The sequence below is a fragment of the Thalassophryne amazonica genome, chromosome 4, assembly GCF_902500255.1.
Source record: "Thalassophryne amazonica chromosome 4, fThaAma1.1, whole genome shotgun sequence".
NCBI lineage: Eukaryota > Metazoa > Chordata > Actinopteri > Batrachoidiformes > Batrachoididae > Thalassophryne > Thalassophryne amazonica.
This window is the reverse complement of record NC_047106.1, coordinates 44,853,375-44,869,257: the sequence shown is the minus strand read 5'-3', so window position 1 is coordinate 44,869,257 and position 15,883 is coordinate 44,853,375. Positions and strand designations below refer to the sequence as shown.

General features: G+C 40.0%; 1 protein-coding gene across 1 annotated transcript in view; it reads right to left on the bottom strand.

Moving 5' to 3' along the window:
* The window catches only part of clcn2c (chloride channel 2c), a 382,840-nt gene that overhangs the window by 294,825 nt on the left and 72,132 nt on the right, over positions 1-15,883 (bottom strand). The window contains 1 exon segment of the mRNA XM_034167802.1: positions 2,754-2,904. Coding sequence (XP_034023693.1) covers positions 2,754-2,904 — 151 coding nt within the window.

The window sequence follows — 15,883 nt, the reverse complement described above, 5'->3', positions numbered from 1 at the left end:
GAGAGAAAAGACTAATTACACAGAGTTATGATTTTATGCAATATGCAAGTTGAATTTTGACAATGACCTTTGGCAAATCCCTGGGGGGGTGGGGGGTGTCAGTCCTCAGACACCTGATTGGGTTTCGACCATCATCTCAACTATGTGTAATCAATTTGTTGTAGCTGTTTTACACAGATTTTTTTTTAAACATTCGGACTATACAAAACTGGATTTTCTTTATATTTTCAATTACAGTGATGGAAAACCTGAAGATCCGATCGTAATTTTAAGCAGGAGTGTACATTTGACTTTAAACTTCTGTTCTGGGATATGTTAAAAGTAAGACTTCCAAGTATTCACTAAAAAAAAAAAAAAAAAACCTTTTTTTTTACCATGGTAGCCATAGGTGAGTGCTGGCTGCATTAACCACTCCTCAACACCAGAGGGCACTCCACTAATAAAGATCAGACAGAGTCTTGCTTAAAAAAAAAAAAAAAAAAACTGACCTGCTCAGCAGCATCTCAACAGCTACTTTTCCCCTCATTTTTAAATGCTGGGAAGGTAGAAAGCAGTGACAGACACTGCAGAAGTAAAAGACTGGGTGGACAAAAACTGAGCCAAGACAAATACAGCTCGAGCAAGATTTAATATACATCACAGTGAGTTCCCTTCTAACAAAGTGTGTGGGTTTTGGAAGGAAGAAAGCATTGAGGAAAGACCGATCTTTCATTACGAAGTGTTCCATACCAAATCCATATTTTCTAAAAGTCTTCTGTCTTCACATCGATCGCTGCGGGAATGACACTGTTTGCATTTATACGCCGCTGTATCCAGTATTGTGAGGAACACACAATCTTAACTGATCTTACTGAATACCAGACATGTCTGAGAAATATTATCTCCAAAGGTACACAGAAGGGAAGGTTGAATGAGTGCCTTTAGAATGGATGCATTTCTGCAGCACAGCACTTTTGTTAAACTATTTTGCGCTGCAGCGGTTATTCTGTCTCCTTGTTGAGCGAGCACTGCCGTTGGTGCTACTCAACTACAAATCAGTAATACAGCAAGTCTAGATCGGTATTCTATTTCCACCACAGGGACCTCTGCATTCATGTTCAAGGCTGGTGCTCCTTTGGGGAGTGATGCCTAAGATTGTAAAGGCTGGGAAAAAGAAGGTATAATCTCTGTCTTAACTGAATTAATCTTAACGGTTTCAGAAAGAAACGACCGGTGCAAAATTCTATTAATATTACTAACACTCTATATAGGAGCAGTTTAGGTTCTAGTCCCGTTATTGGATAGAACATGCAGTTAATCACATGTTTAGTCATTGTACATACAGACTACAGTAAAACAGAAAGCATTAAAACATGCAGTAAGAATTCAGTGAATTGTTGCCATTCACCTTTTTAGTCACACTCTCACCGGCTGCATGGAAATGTCACGTGCATGTCCAGTATACGTACAACATATACAAGATTATAAAACAAAAATGGTGCCAGGCACCACACAAACTTTTTACCCTGAAGGTCTAAAATTGCAGACTGATTTTTGTGTGATTCTGTTGGACCCGAGAGTCTGTTAAGTACAGTACTTGCAGCTCTGTTATATCAAGTCAATAATATATTGATGGCCATTATTTAGCATTTTCTAAAGCAATACAATTGGTCCGCGATATTTAACATATTTCTGTGTTGGCTCTCAGTTGTCCAAGTGGTTTTCAACTGGACTGGGTTGCTTGATTTGAAGCGAAACGTCCTCGCGTCAAGCAACCCAGTCCAATCAAAGATTCAAGCTTCTCTACGATATTTAACATACTTACCATGCTGGGGGCTTGTTTGTTTTTTAACAAGTGGCTGTGTTGAACACACACAACAACAAAAAAAACAAAAGAGACAAGATTCTTTTATTAAACTATGAAAACATGAATTTTTTGTATAGGGTAGCTTAACAGTTTAGACGAGCTGATATGAGCCATTTCCAGATTTGTTTTTTCATTTAGCTTCTTGTTTGTTTGTTTTAAACACACAAGTTTATCTTGCTAAACTATTTGAACACATTTCAAATGGATTTTGGTCCGACCCAAACAGGTGCTGATGTATACCAGTGACCGCCCTGAAAGCGCTTCATGTATTCAAAGCGGGTGTACCATCTAGTGTTCAAGAGATGAAACTTCATCCGCTGATCATAAATTTATTTCATTCTTTCACCAAAACATCAAATCTAGGCTTGCACCTTGTAGATGTACCTTCCAGCAAATTGTACCAGTTTTTTTTGAGATCTGCACAATAAATGTTTTCAAAATTATATTATATGTTTTTATTTTTTTGTCATTTTTATTTATTTTGATCAATTTACCTTTGCTAAGGGACCCATTCAGAAACAATTTTTACACTTAAGTTTATATCACAATATATACAGTTACTGTGAAGGGATTCAATTTATACAGCAATATGAATTTTTGGTCATACCATGCAGCCCTTTTTGCAAAAGTTATTTATTTTGTCAAATTACTTCTGACAATAGAGGGACTGCAGTGGCCCAAATGAATTGTTAAGCTATTTTTGTTTAAATCCTAATGCAGCTGAAAGTCTGCGTAAGAGTCGCATCTTTATTTTGTTTCATGTTCATTCTGGTGGAGAACAGAGAAAATGTTATGACCATCTAAATATGCACATATGTGACTGTACATTCCATTCGATCTCAAGCAGGTTGTGTGTGGAACCCACTCAGTCTGATACTTTGAATTTCACAAGCGGGACGATACTCACTGCGACACTTGGCACAGCGTCCCTTCTCATACTCCAGTAGGTCTAGGGTTCGGCTCCGGTCGGTAATCGATCGCCTCTGTCCACTTTCCCTCAAGCGAGCGGCCTCTTCTTTGGCATACACCCCGAGCTCCTGGGTGTAGCGCCCATACATCTGGAGAGACAGCAAAGTTTTCATTTTCAGTCAAGATAAAAAAATCATATGTCGAACTCTGGGCTGCCATCTTCATGCCCAAATCCTTACTCCTCTCACACTCTCCATACTTTAACCCAACGGTCCTCAAACCATTCCCTTTGGCACAGACCATCATCTGATCATAAAGGAATGGGTTTGGTTCCCAGTCATGCCACTTTGTCTGTGGACAAGTCAGTACTTTCACAAAAACATCAAATGTAGGCTCGGATGTACCTTCTGGTAAATCTGTCTATTCCACACAGATTTACCATAGAGTGCCATACTGTTTGTTAGGGGTGCCAGGAGAGAGAAAAAAAAAAAATCAAGTCCGAATAGCGATTCTTATCAAGATTCTGAATGCATCCAAAATTTCCAAGAAGCAACACATATACACACACACACACAACAAAAATATAAATGCAACACTTGGTTTTGCTCTCATTTTGTATGAGATGAACTCAAAGATCTAAAACTTTTTCCACATACACAATATCACCATTTCCCTCAAATATTGTTCACAAACCAGTCTAAATCTGTGATAGTGAGCACTTCTCCTTTGCTGAGATAATCCATCCCACCTCACAGGTGTGCCATATCAAGACGCTGATTAGACACCATGATTAGTGCACAGGTGTGCCTTAGACTGCTCACAATAAAAGGCAGGAATGTCAACCAGAGCTGTTGCTCGTAATTTGAATGTTCCTTTCTCTACCATAAGTCATCTCCAAAGGTGTTTCAGAGAATTTGGCAGTACATCCAACCAGCCTCACAACCGCAGACCACGTGTAACCACACCAGCCCAGGACCTCCACATCCAGCATGTTCACCTCCAAGATCGTCTGAGACCAGCCACTCGGACAGCTGCTGAAACAATCGGTTTGCATAACCAAAGAATTTCTGCAGAAACTGTCAGAAACCGTCTCAGGGAAGCTCATCTGCATGCTCGTCGTCCTCATCGGGGTCTCGACGTGACTCCAGTTCGTCGTCGTAACCGACTTGAGTGGGCACATGCTCACATTCGCTGGTGTTTGGCATGTTGGAGAGGTGTTCTCTTCACGGTTGAATCCCGGTTCACACTGTCCAGGGCAGATGGCAGACAGCGTGTGTGGCGTCGTGTGGGTGAGCGGTTTTCTGATGTCAATGTTGTGGATCGAGTGGCCCATGTTGGCGGTGGGGTTATGGTATGGGCAGGCGTCTGTTATGGACGAAGAACACAGGTGCATTTTATTGATGGCATTTTGAATGTACAGAGATACCGTGACGAGATCCTGAGGCCCATTGCTGTGCCATCCAAGAACATCACCTCATGTTGCAGCAGGATAATGCACAGCCCCATGTTGCAAGGATCTGTACACAATTCTTGGAAGCTGAAAATGTCCCAGTTCTTGCATGACCGGCATACTCACCAGACATGTCACCCATTGAGCATGTTTGGGATGCTCTGGACCGGTGTATACGACAGTGTGTACCAGTTCCTGCCAATATCCAGCAACTTCGCACAACTTCGAAGGAGATGTGTTGCACTGCATGAGGCAAATGGTGGTCACACCAGATACTGACTGGTATCCCCCCCCACAATAAAACAAAACTGCACCTTTCAGAGTGGCCTTTTATTGTGGGCAGTCTAAGGCACACCTGTGCACTAATCATGGTGTCTAATCAGCATCTCGGTATGGCACACCTGTGAGGTGGGATGGATTATCTCAGCAAAGGAGAAGTGCTCACTATCACAGATTTAGACTGGTTTGTGAACAATATTTCAGGGAAATGGTGATATTGTGTATGTGGAAAAAGTTTTAGATCTTTGAGTTCATCTCATACAAAATGGGAGCAAAACCAAAAAAGTGTTGCATATATATATATATATATATATATATATATATATATATATATATATATATATATATATATATATATATATATATATATATATATATATATATATATATATATATATATATATATATATATATATATATATACACACACACACACACACACACCACTCAGGAAAGGCCTCAACTATAAATGTGATCCCAGCCTAATAATCCACACACTTAAAAGCACACTGGCCTCACAGTTACGCACCCATGCACAAAGCAGGAGCTGTAGTCAGCACTATAAGAGTGACAGGAAGCAACTTGGCATGGACATCTCCCAAACACCAGTTCCCCCTTCCACAAGAGAAGCACTAACAACTTCCTCCTGAGAAAAAGTCATAACGCAGCAAGAACTTTAAGCTGAAACAGTGCAGTCAAGCTACAAGTGCCAACTTACTGCCCATTACACCTACTGGCATGTTCAAAGGACCAAAATGATTCCTCATAGAAATCATGTAATTTGACACTTAAGGGATGCTTCTCCTCCTCAGAGCGATAAAGGGGGGTTAAGACGAGACTTCAATTCACATTTTTCAAACCACTCATGGAGCATTGTCCTTCGATTTAATCTCCGTCAAGGTACCACTTCACAGCACACTTAGGAAAAATGGATTTTGTCCATTTTACCCATATAGTGGCTTTTGATAACGGACAACATTCGCTGGTCCACCTGAATCGATTATATGCCAGTTTTGCTGTACTTTATTGGGGCTGGGCAGTGTTTTACTAATTTGTATATCATGACATGTGACATCACATCATGCAGGGAACGGTTTTTCTATTTTTAGCTCAACTTTTCACAGTTGAATGCAGTTTTGTGCAGTAGTGGTCCTCTCGCACAGATTTACAGACTGTTTTGAGTACAGTCAGCCATGTGCCCAAGAGAGATGGCTCCACATCTGCTCAGTCCAGCACAAGTTTGGCTTGCGTTTTTTTCCTCGTCACTCTGATATACGTGAGGGAAACGTTGGCTCACTAATTATGAACCACAGTTTTTACATATCCAGCCACAATTTGGAAGTTCTACACCACTCTGGATGGCAAAGGCAGTGACCGTAACATGGGCAGCATTGCCTGTTAATATTAAAGATTTATCGAAATTCGGAGTCATTGTATACAAAAAAAAAGCCACGGTTTGGTTAAGTTGTTTTGTTTTACTGTGGTGTGTGGAGCCAGACTCCCTTTACCATTTTGCCCATTTTAAGTTAGTCTGATTTTTGACTGCATCTCATAAAACGTCACTCTGTACAGATCTGAAATAATAATACACAGTGTTGCTATTGGGTGGCCATCTCAGCTGTGAAATTTTAGTCTATTTCATAGAAAACGTTAAGTTCTGTCATAAGTTGGTGGCGTCTACACTTTAATGTGGTCTGATTTTATCTGGGGACAGTGATTCAACAATAAATGTGGCATCAATAAGCTTTCACTTTTAGGTTCCTATTTCATAGAAAAAGGTTAACCAGTTTCATTTATATCTATATATTTATATTCCAAACTTTCTGATTGGAATAATCTGGTCGCTCACTTCTACTGGCTAGTTCGCCATTTCTTCCATTCAACTTGCATCACAGTCTCTCACACACACACGCGCAGCAGGCAGAGGGGTGTAGCTACACCTCTTTCCTCAGGCACAAGATCACACATCCTATTACAGAGAACATGAAACTGGAGCGACAGTCTGTGGAAATGAGATGAAATGTCAATGACTTACGAAAACAAATAAGCATGTGTGTATAATCATACTGTGCAGAGTCGTCCTGCTTATTCTGCATCTAGTTCTGTGCACCAAACAGTGGCGCACGTACCGTACGGTTCAATACAAATACATGTATTGTGGCACCCTTGATTTAAAATACATCATTAGCTCTGACATTTATTCGACAAGAACAGCAAGAATGGCCTTTTCAGCTTCCACGTTTGCAGTGCTTGCATAAGTCAGTATCCACTCAAACGTGCTTGACCACAGCTCTGATGCACCCTGAGTTCACCTGTTTGGTGAATAAAAGTTTATATATTGCATCCAGTGATTTAAAAAAATCCTGGTGTGTTAATGCCAGAATTGTGAACAATAACATTTCTGGCCAGTTTAGCATTTGTCCCTTTGCTGTAGTTTTGTTAACACCTTTAATTATTTTTGGATGGATTTTTGTTGACACTAGTTATACTTTCAAAAGGCATCGACTGATTATGATGGAACAACCACATTCAAGGATTCAAAGGAATTTTATTGTCATATGCACAAAAGAACATGTTCCCTGCACAATGAAATGTGTCTACTGCATTTAACCCATCCTAATTGCCAATTAGGAGCAGAAGTCGCCATTAGGCGCCCGGGGACCAGCTCCAGATGTACATCCCTGCCTTGGTCAACAGCAGGGCTGAGCAAAGCAAGACCGACCCATAACAAAGGACACACACACATCACACATAGGCCGGCCCGGTACATAAACACAAAAAAGCACACGAGGGAAGAAGAGAAAAAAAAAAAAAAAAAAGCCCTCATAGCCACTGTGTTACACAGCAGCAATGAGGGGAAAAAAAAACCCCATCAGCACAGACAACAAAGACACAGGACGACAACCCGATGACGACACATCACCCCAGTACTGCCAAAAACAACAACACCACCACACAACTTATTACTCAATTAGATTTTATCTGCTCATGCAAAAAAGTATTTGATCAGGTATCCTGAATCGTGCTATAAAATGAAATAAATGTTTTGCCCGTCAGCATCTTAAGTAAAATCCACCATCATCTTGTAAACATATTTCCACTACTAAATGCAAGCTTTGTGCACTGCAGTTGTTCCCCAACTTGAGGACAATGTGGTCCACTTAAAAAAAAAAAACTGTGGGGGGGGGGGGGGTCACCTGGGGCCCACCCAAACCTTTAGTCACAATTTTGATCAACGGGAGACTAAGATGAAGCATTTCCATATATAGATAACCAACCAACCAGCAGTAGAGTGGGTCTACACTTGAGACATCAAGGCTGTCCACAATATTGTCATTTTCGGTGGTGGAAGCCATTGATGCATTCTCAAAATGAAAATATTTACAGTAGAAATGGAAAACTAATCCAAACGTGACAGTCACGAGCTTTGAAAAAATAGTGATTTGTTCTTGAAATAATGCATTGCTTTGGGATGGTACTTTTCTTACTAGTCAGTTTCACTCTGACATGGTCATGCTGACACAAAGCAAAAGAGATTATAAACTTGTTAAAAGATGTACAAGTTTCTCACACATCTGGATAAAAACACACTTCTGTACGGACCACTAAGTTCATAAGCTTGTAAAACAAGGATCCATGAATGCAGGTGGATATGCACTACTTTATAAGGAGGCCGTTCCAAGTCACAGTGAACATTGTCACTTCAATTTGAAGCAAATATTTTTAATGCATTTGAAAGCTTGCAAGTATTTTTAGACTTGTGTTAAGTTGGTCCCAAGCCCCACATTCTTCAAATCTAACAAGAACTGTCTCAATCTTCTGTGCTGCATTTGTGTTTTTTCTTTTGTAAATAAGTTAAACAAGGACAATTAAGCAAGAATAAAGGAACTCCTAAACCTAATTAATTTCAATTCTCTGACCAATATTAAATGGCTAATAAAAGTGATCACAAGAAGAGAACAGAACCATTGTGTGCATACTGTATGGTTCAATACAAGGGTGATTCTTAGACTACGGGCACTTATGTCCTTTGATCATATTGTATGAAAAACAAAAAAAAGGGGAAATTTCACACTTTTAAAGTTATCTTTACAATGAAAGTGTGTTAAGAAATGTAGTCTATGATGACTTTTTCACCTTTTTTCAGCATCATTATATGCAAATATTGCCGTTTTGTGCTTGTCCCACACCCAGACTTTTGATCTTCAATGATAAATATGAATGGTAAAGAAACATTTTTTTCTAATGTTTTAAAATATCTCTGAATAAAATATCAGTAAAATAATCAAAACATAATTGGGGTATTCAATGTCATACAACTGTTGTGATTTTTTTTTAAAACAAAATGTAGTTGTCCCACACTATTGCCGTAATTTCCACCACAACACTGTAATGTCCCTTTAAACAGTTTGTATGAAAGATTGTTTGGGTAGTTTCTATGGAGATAAACAGTGACATCAGAGCACATGTATATAGCGCCAAATCACAACAAACAGTTGCCCCAAGGCACTTTATATTGTAAGGCAATGGTGTGGTGGAAATTACATTGACAAGGCCAATAGTGCCCGTAGTTAAAGAATTACCCACAAATTGATGCATCACAACACCCCCTAGTAAGAAGGGCTCACCGCAGTTTTATATGTGCATGTCTTTCTGAATAGCGGGGTCTGCATTTGTCAGTAATTTCATCAAGCGCCAACTTACAGAACTCACAGCTTTCTGTGGCACAACCAGTGCAGTGTTCAACCAAGAGTTATTCTACACAGACATACCAGTTCAAATACCATGATGGAATTTTATTTATTATTACCTCCGCCAGTAATAAAGTTAAGTTGCTTGTTTTCTTTAAAAGAAGACCTGAAAGTTTAGCTGTAATTTGCCAGAAGGTACATCTGAGATTTTTTTCTTTTTTTTTGTGAAAGAAAATCCTCTATACTACTTCATGAAGCTGAATAAGTGGTGATACAATTGCAAATCTTGCACTGTGCACAGTTTCTCCAATCACAGCCACAGAACCCTATAACTTCTTCTGGGTTGTCTGGGTGGTTTCCTCACTCTTCTTGCACAGTCACTCAGTTTTTGAGAACTACTGTATGTACTCCATACAGATTTATCATCTGTGCCATACTGTTGGTATCATGTGTGATGTAAATAAAGTCCAAGACATATTCAGTGACTTGGAAATGTTCATGTATCCATCCCCTGACTTGTCTAAAGAAAACTGGCAAAACTTTTACAGGTATTCTAGCAAAGTGTTCCATTACCTATGCACCCCATCATCTTGCCTTTTATATTTTTAATTAATTTATATCAAGGTGTGGAGAATTTCTTTTCAGTTCAAGTTTAAGGAAGACCATTTTAGAAATTTTTATTTTTTGTATTTACAATGGCATAAACAAATTACAACCCCAACTCCAATGAAGTTGGGACATTGTGTAAAATGTAAATAAAACAGAATACAATTATTTGCAAATCCTCTTCAACCTCTATTAAATTAAATACACGACAAAGACAAGATATTTAACGTTCAAACTGATAAACTTTGTTTTTATGTAAATATTTGCTCATTTTGAAATGGATGCCTGCAACACGTTTCAAAAAGCTTGGACAGTGGTATGTTTACAACACTCAATAAGCATTTGGGAACTGAGGACACTAATTGTTGAAGCTTTGTAGGTGGAATTCTTTCCCATTCTTGCTTGATGTACACCTTCAGTTGTTCAACAGTCTGGAGTCCCCATTGTCGTATCTTGCGCTTCATAATGAGCCACGCATTTTCAATGGGAGACAGGTCTGGACTGCAGGCAGGTCAGTCTCGTACCTGCACTCTTTTACTACGAAGCCACACTGTTGTAACATGTGCAGAATGTGGCTTGGCATTGTCTTGCTGAAATAAGCAGGAACGTCCCTGAAAAAGACATTGCTTGGATGGCAGTATGTGTTGCTCCAAAACCTGGATGTACCTTTCAGCATTGATGGTGCCATCACAGATGTATAAGATGCCCATGCCTTGGGCACTAACACACCCCCATACCATCACAGATACTGGCTTTTGAACTTTGCACTGGTAACAATCTGGATGGTCTTTTTCCTCTTTTGTCCGGAGGACACGACGTCCATGATTTCCAAAAATAATTTGAAACATGGACTCAGACCACAGCACACTTTTCCACTTTGCGTCTGTCCATTTCAAATGAGCTCGGGCCCAGAGAAGGTAGCAGCGTTTCTGGATGTTGATGTATGGCTTTTGCTTTGCATGGTACAGTTTTAACTTGCACTTGTAGATGTAGCGACAAACTGCGTTAACCGACAATGGTTTTCTGAAGTTTTCCTGAGCCCACATGGCTTTACATAATGATGTCTGTTTTTAATGCAGTGCCGCCTGAGGGATTGAAGGTCACGGGCATTCAATGTTGGTTTTCAGCCTTGCCGCTTACGTGTAGAAAGTTCTCCAAATCTTCTGATAATATTATGGACTGTAGATGATGGAATCCCTAAATTCCATGCAATTGAACATTGAGTGGTGATCCTCGCCCCATCTTTGCTTGTGAACGGCTGAGCCTTATGGGGATGCTCCTTTTATATCCAATCATGATAGTCACCTGTTTCCAATTAGGTGTTCTTTGAGCATTCATCACCTTTTCCAGTCTTGTTGCCCTGTCCCAACTTTTTTGAAATGTGTTGCAGGCATCCATTTTAAAATGAGCAAACATTTGCACAAAAAACAACAACAACAACATCTATCAGTTTGAACATTAAATATCTTGTCTCTGTGGTGTATTCAATTGAATATAGGTTGAAGAGGATATGCAAACCATTGTATTCTGTTTTTATTTACATTTTACACAACATCCCAACTTCATTGGAATTGGGGTGGTAAAATGTGTGAAATACCAAGTGTTCCAATACATTTGGAGGGCAATGTATGACTTGTTTATTAGATTCTTGATCTCTTCTGCAGCTTTTCTTTGTCACTGGCTCAATTCAACGTCGGGGGGGGGGGGGGGGGGGTCGATTCATGCATTTGAGGAGAAGAATAAAGCGCAAAATGTCCACAAGTTCTTCCACACAAACTGCTTCTGCTAATGTGCTCACCCGAGGCATTGAACATTTTTTTTAAATGTACTGGGATCAAGTAGTCATTTGGGTGAAGAAATGGGCCATGACTTCAGACAAACCGCCCCTAGTGAGCATGGCGAATCATCACGGATGAAAAACAAAAAGACCTCTTTAATCTTTAGTTAACCGGCTGCAAATGATCTTATACCTATACTCAGGATTTCAACTTCAGAGAATATTAGTGGCCACCCTTTTGCTATGCTCACTAACTGTACCATAAACAGAGCATGGGCACATTTCTGTTGGATAAATGAAACATCACATAAAATCACTTCAGTGTAAGCGATTGCAGTCAGAGACCCGCCTTGTCTTATAGCATAGATATAGTGTATAAGGCTTCTATTGTAAGCAGACTGTAGCCTGCTAGCACACAGCCAAACAATTCTTTGCAAGATCAGATTTGCTGTAAAATTGAGATTTCAACATGGTCTGCACCATGCCAGGGTGCAACCAGGTCATGTCCATAGCAGCAAAAGCCTGAACTGTAACATACCAGTTACATCCAGTTTTCCAGTGGAAGGGAGGCAAGCACTGAGACCTAAATATCCTCTGGCCACCATGTGGGACATGATGGGCTTTGAAGCAAAGTTTGAACCCTGGAGGATGGTACCAAAATGGGAGGCGGTGACAGACGGAGCAGGTGGTGGCTGCAGACAGTCTGCAATCATTATTAGTAATATTTTATTGTGACTGTTTATTTTACAAAATATTTCCTGAGAAAGGCAAAACTCCCTTCTCCTTTGTTAAACATGCAGGTTTGATTAAGGCAATGGGTAGGGGAGGGAAAGGGAGAAAGGAAAAAAAAAGACCCAGGATGCATTGCTTTGTTAACTCCAGTTTAGTTTTTTGGATGGGAAGAGTTTTTTTTTCCAGACAGATGAATTTCTAGATCCATTGTTTGCCATGCTTGAATCCATGTGTGAGCATGAAGGCTTGGAGAAGAAGTGGTGGCAAGTTAGCGATCTCAACGGGACAGCTGTGGTGTGGATACAGAACTTTGAAGCAGTTAGCACTGCTGGCTATTGGCGACGCCTATATTTAACCACTTTATTGACTATACCTGGACAAATTCCAGAATCAAAACACGCAGAGGTGACTATGGCAAATTGGATTTTAAATGACATTCATGTGTAACTTTGAAATACATCAGATTATGAAACCCCGTGAAGCAGAAAGCAGCGTGTAAGAGCAGGATGATATTCTCAATGACTGTTGTGTGCCAAGTAAAATCAGTGGAAGCTGTTGTGTTGCAAGGTATGCATTTATTATTTGTGACTTTGTTGTTCCAGTCTTATTTACACTTAGATTGATTTTTAACACTGTCTGTGCCAGTTAGAGTGCAACCGAAAATGGCTGACTGTAAACCTCTTCAAAATACGAAAAATGCCCTATGGTGGCCTGGATGAGACTATATGGAAGAATTGCACTTTGACACAGAAGTTGTGTATGTGTCCTTCTTTGCCTATAATGTCATATGTAACGCTGCGCAACACACAGCATAAAGTAATATGGGAAATACAGCAAGGGTTACATCACTGACATTTCCAAACTATGATGCATTCCCACCTTGGGAATACATAGCCCTGTATCAGTTACGTCATACATGCTAGAATACAACAGCATCATCACACTATCATAGTGTATATATACCAGGCTTAAGTTGTCAGTCATAAATGAGTTCTTTGTAATTCCATTAATCAAATCTGCAGAACTAGTTCACAACAATGATACAGGCCACCCTGCCAGAGTAGTTGCATACATGTGTTATACATCTGTGGGAGTAAATAACTCAATTAACAAAATGGTCAACCTCTATCGAAGGAGATCCCAATAGGTATTTATAGATTTATGCTACTAGCGGCTGGCAGTGTTAATCAGTTTTCATGGCAGGGAAATACCTGGGTGGCAGAATTCCTGTGGTCTTTGCAAAGTCCTTGTGGCCTGTGACCTTTATCTCAAGGTCATATTTTCAAGCAATCACATCAACAAGCCAAATGTTGACGCTGGCCAATGCATGCCTGCCCGCCCAACGGCCGGGTGACAACAATACCCCTTCAGCCTATTACAGGCTGAGGGGTATGAAGTCCAATCATCATCCTTTGGACCTGAAGCATTGTGTGAAGTTTCACTGAAATTTACCAAACTGTTGAGGAGTAACTGCACCTACAAGACCCACTGACAAATGGACAAGATGAGTCCCATCAAACCAACCCCGCCCACACAATTTTTTTGTTTTCAGGCAGCATTTAAAAAAGTCAAAGACCATTGAGAATTCACAAGTTGAACACTTGCCATTTACTACTTTGATCACATGAGCTGGATGAGAAATTTGTTTACTCTTGAGTAATACATGGGACTACAACTGGAATATCAGAAATGTTTCATTGTACCATACATTCCAAGAGTGATCTTCTGATACATGAAACAAGGGCTGAAACGATTACTTGAATAATTCGATTACAAAAAATGATCGAGGCAAATTCTGTGCCTCAAAGCTTCGTTTAACGTTGTAGTACATATGCCAGACCTGTGTGTGGCGCTGTAACGTCCCCAGAAAAACAACAGAAGAAGACTAGAGCATGCTCTCAGGCCGTGTAACAGCTAATAATTTAGCCCTTAAAGCTACCGCTTTCCAATGTGACACATAGTAAAATAAAGCCTTTAAAGAGAAAGAGGATCCACACTGATCATCTGAAATAGACTTACTGCGCATTTAAAGCGAAGCAGTGTGTTTGGCTATCATTAAAAAACACAGTCTGCTCGACGTGGTGAGTGACAGCCGGGTACCCACAGTCAAAGCCGGCCGCTGTCTGTTTTGTTCAGCCTCGCGCTGACTTGAGTGTTTTGCTTTTTAATTTTCGCTCTTTTTTTGGCAACACACAATGCTTCACAAACACAGTAACTTAAAAAGAAAAAACTGACTGTGAGGCTTGCATGTTCAACCTCCAGCTGAAATGCATCTGGTGAATAGAAGAGAAAGAGGGATTAAAAAAAAACAAAAAAAAAAACAAAGCCAAATCCCATTGCCATTGCTTAAGAAGAGCCCTGGACTATTGATGTTTAAAAACGCAAAAGTATTTTTTATCCAATTACTCGATTAATCGCCAGAATAATCGATAGAATACTCGATTACTAAAATAATCGATTGCTGCAGCCCTACATGAAACCACTCAACCATTGCAGAGGTCCACAGTTTGCCTTAAGGAATTACTAAAGCTCAGTTTTAAAAATAGACTTCTTAATGCATTTCACTTCCTATAAATATGAAACTGGATTCAGCTGGTTATAATGCCAAAAACCTACTCATCGGCTTTTATGTCTAATGGCAAAGTAGACATCACCCAACCTTGTAAACATTTTTTTTTTTTTTTTTCTTCATTTATATAGCACCAAATCCTAAAGTTGCCTCAAGGCGCTTCACACAAGTAAGGTCTAACCTTACCTAAACATCTATTGTGGGACAAGAAGAAAACAAGTGTAAACAGAGGGAAGCTCAAAATGGAAAAAACCCATCTGGGGAGAAATCTGAAGTTTCCAACATCAAATACCAACCACTGTTCTGCTCAAGATATTGTTCTTGAATGCATTCTAAGCCACACTCATGATCTCCAACCACAAGTTTCAATTAAGAAGACTTCAAACAGTGGTAACAAAAGAGACAAAAACAAGAAGGCAAGAATAGGCCTTCACAGATGCACCCCTTGAAATGCCCATCTGAGCAGAAGAAAAACAGACTCATTCAGAACAAAGGCATCGCTGGTTGAAAGCCTATCATTATGCTGGGTATATTCAGAAATGAGCACTTGGCTGAGTTTGTTTTCCTGGATTAATTTATACCAGATGAATAGATTGTCTTAGTGCAACTGTCCCACATCATTGTTGCAGCAAGGATGAGGTCTTCCATCATAACACTACTGGGTTTTTAGCAGCTCGGCTTTTCTATTCATTACTTGGTGAAAAGCAATCATTTATTCATTTTAATCATTTCATTTTGACGCTGAAGAATGGCAGCACGCCTAGGTGGTGCAGCGGCTTTCCGGCTCTACGTTCATTGCTCGTTTCTTTTTATTTTCCTACAGTTTTATTTATTTTTGGACACTATCTGCGCTGCGAGCTTGCAGTACACCCGCCAGTCGCTGTTGGATATCGGACATTTACATCAGATATCTGTTTCAAGCGACTTTCACCACACGCACAACATCCCAGACGACATAACGAGACCGCCGGGCTCTCCGTGGATTGTTATCGGATTTGGGAGGCAACAAAGACGGAGGAGGGAG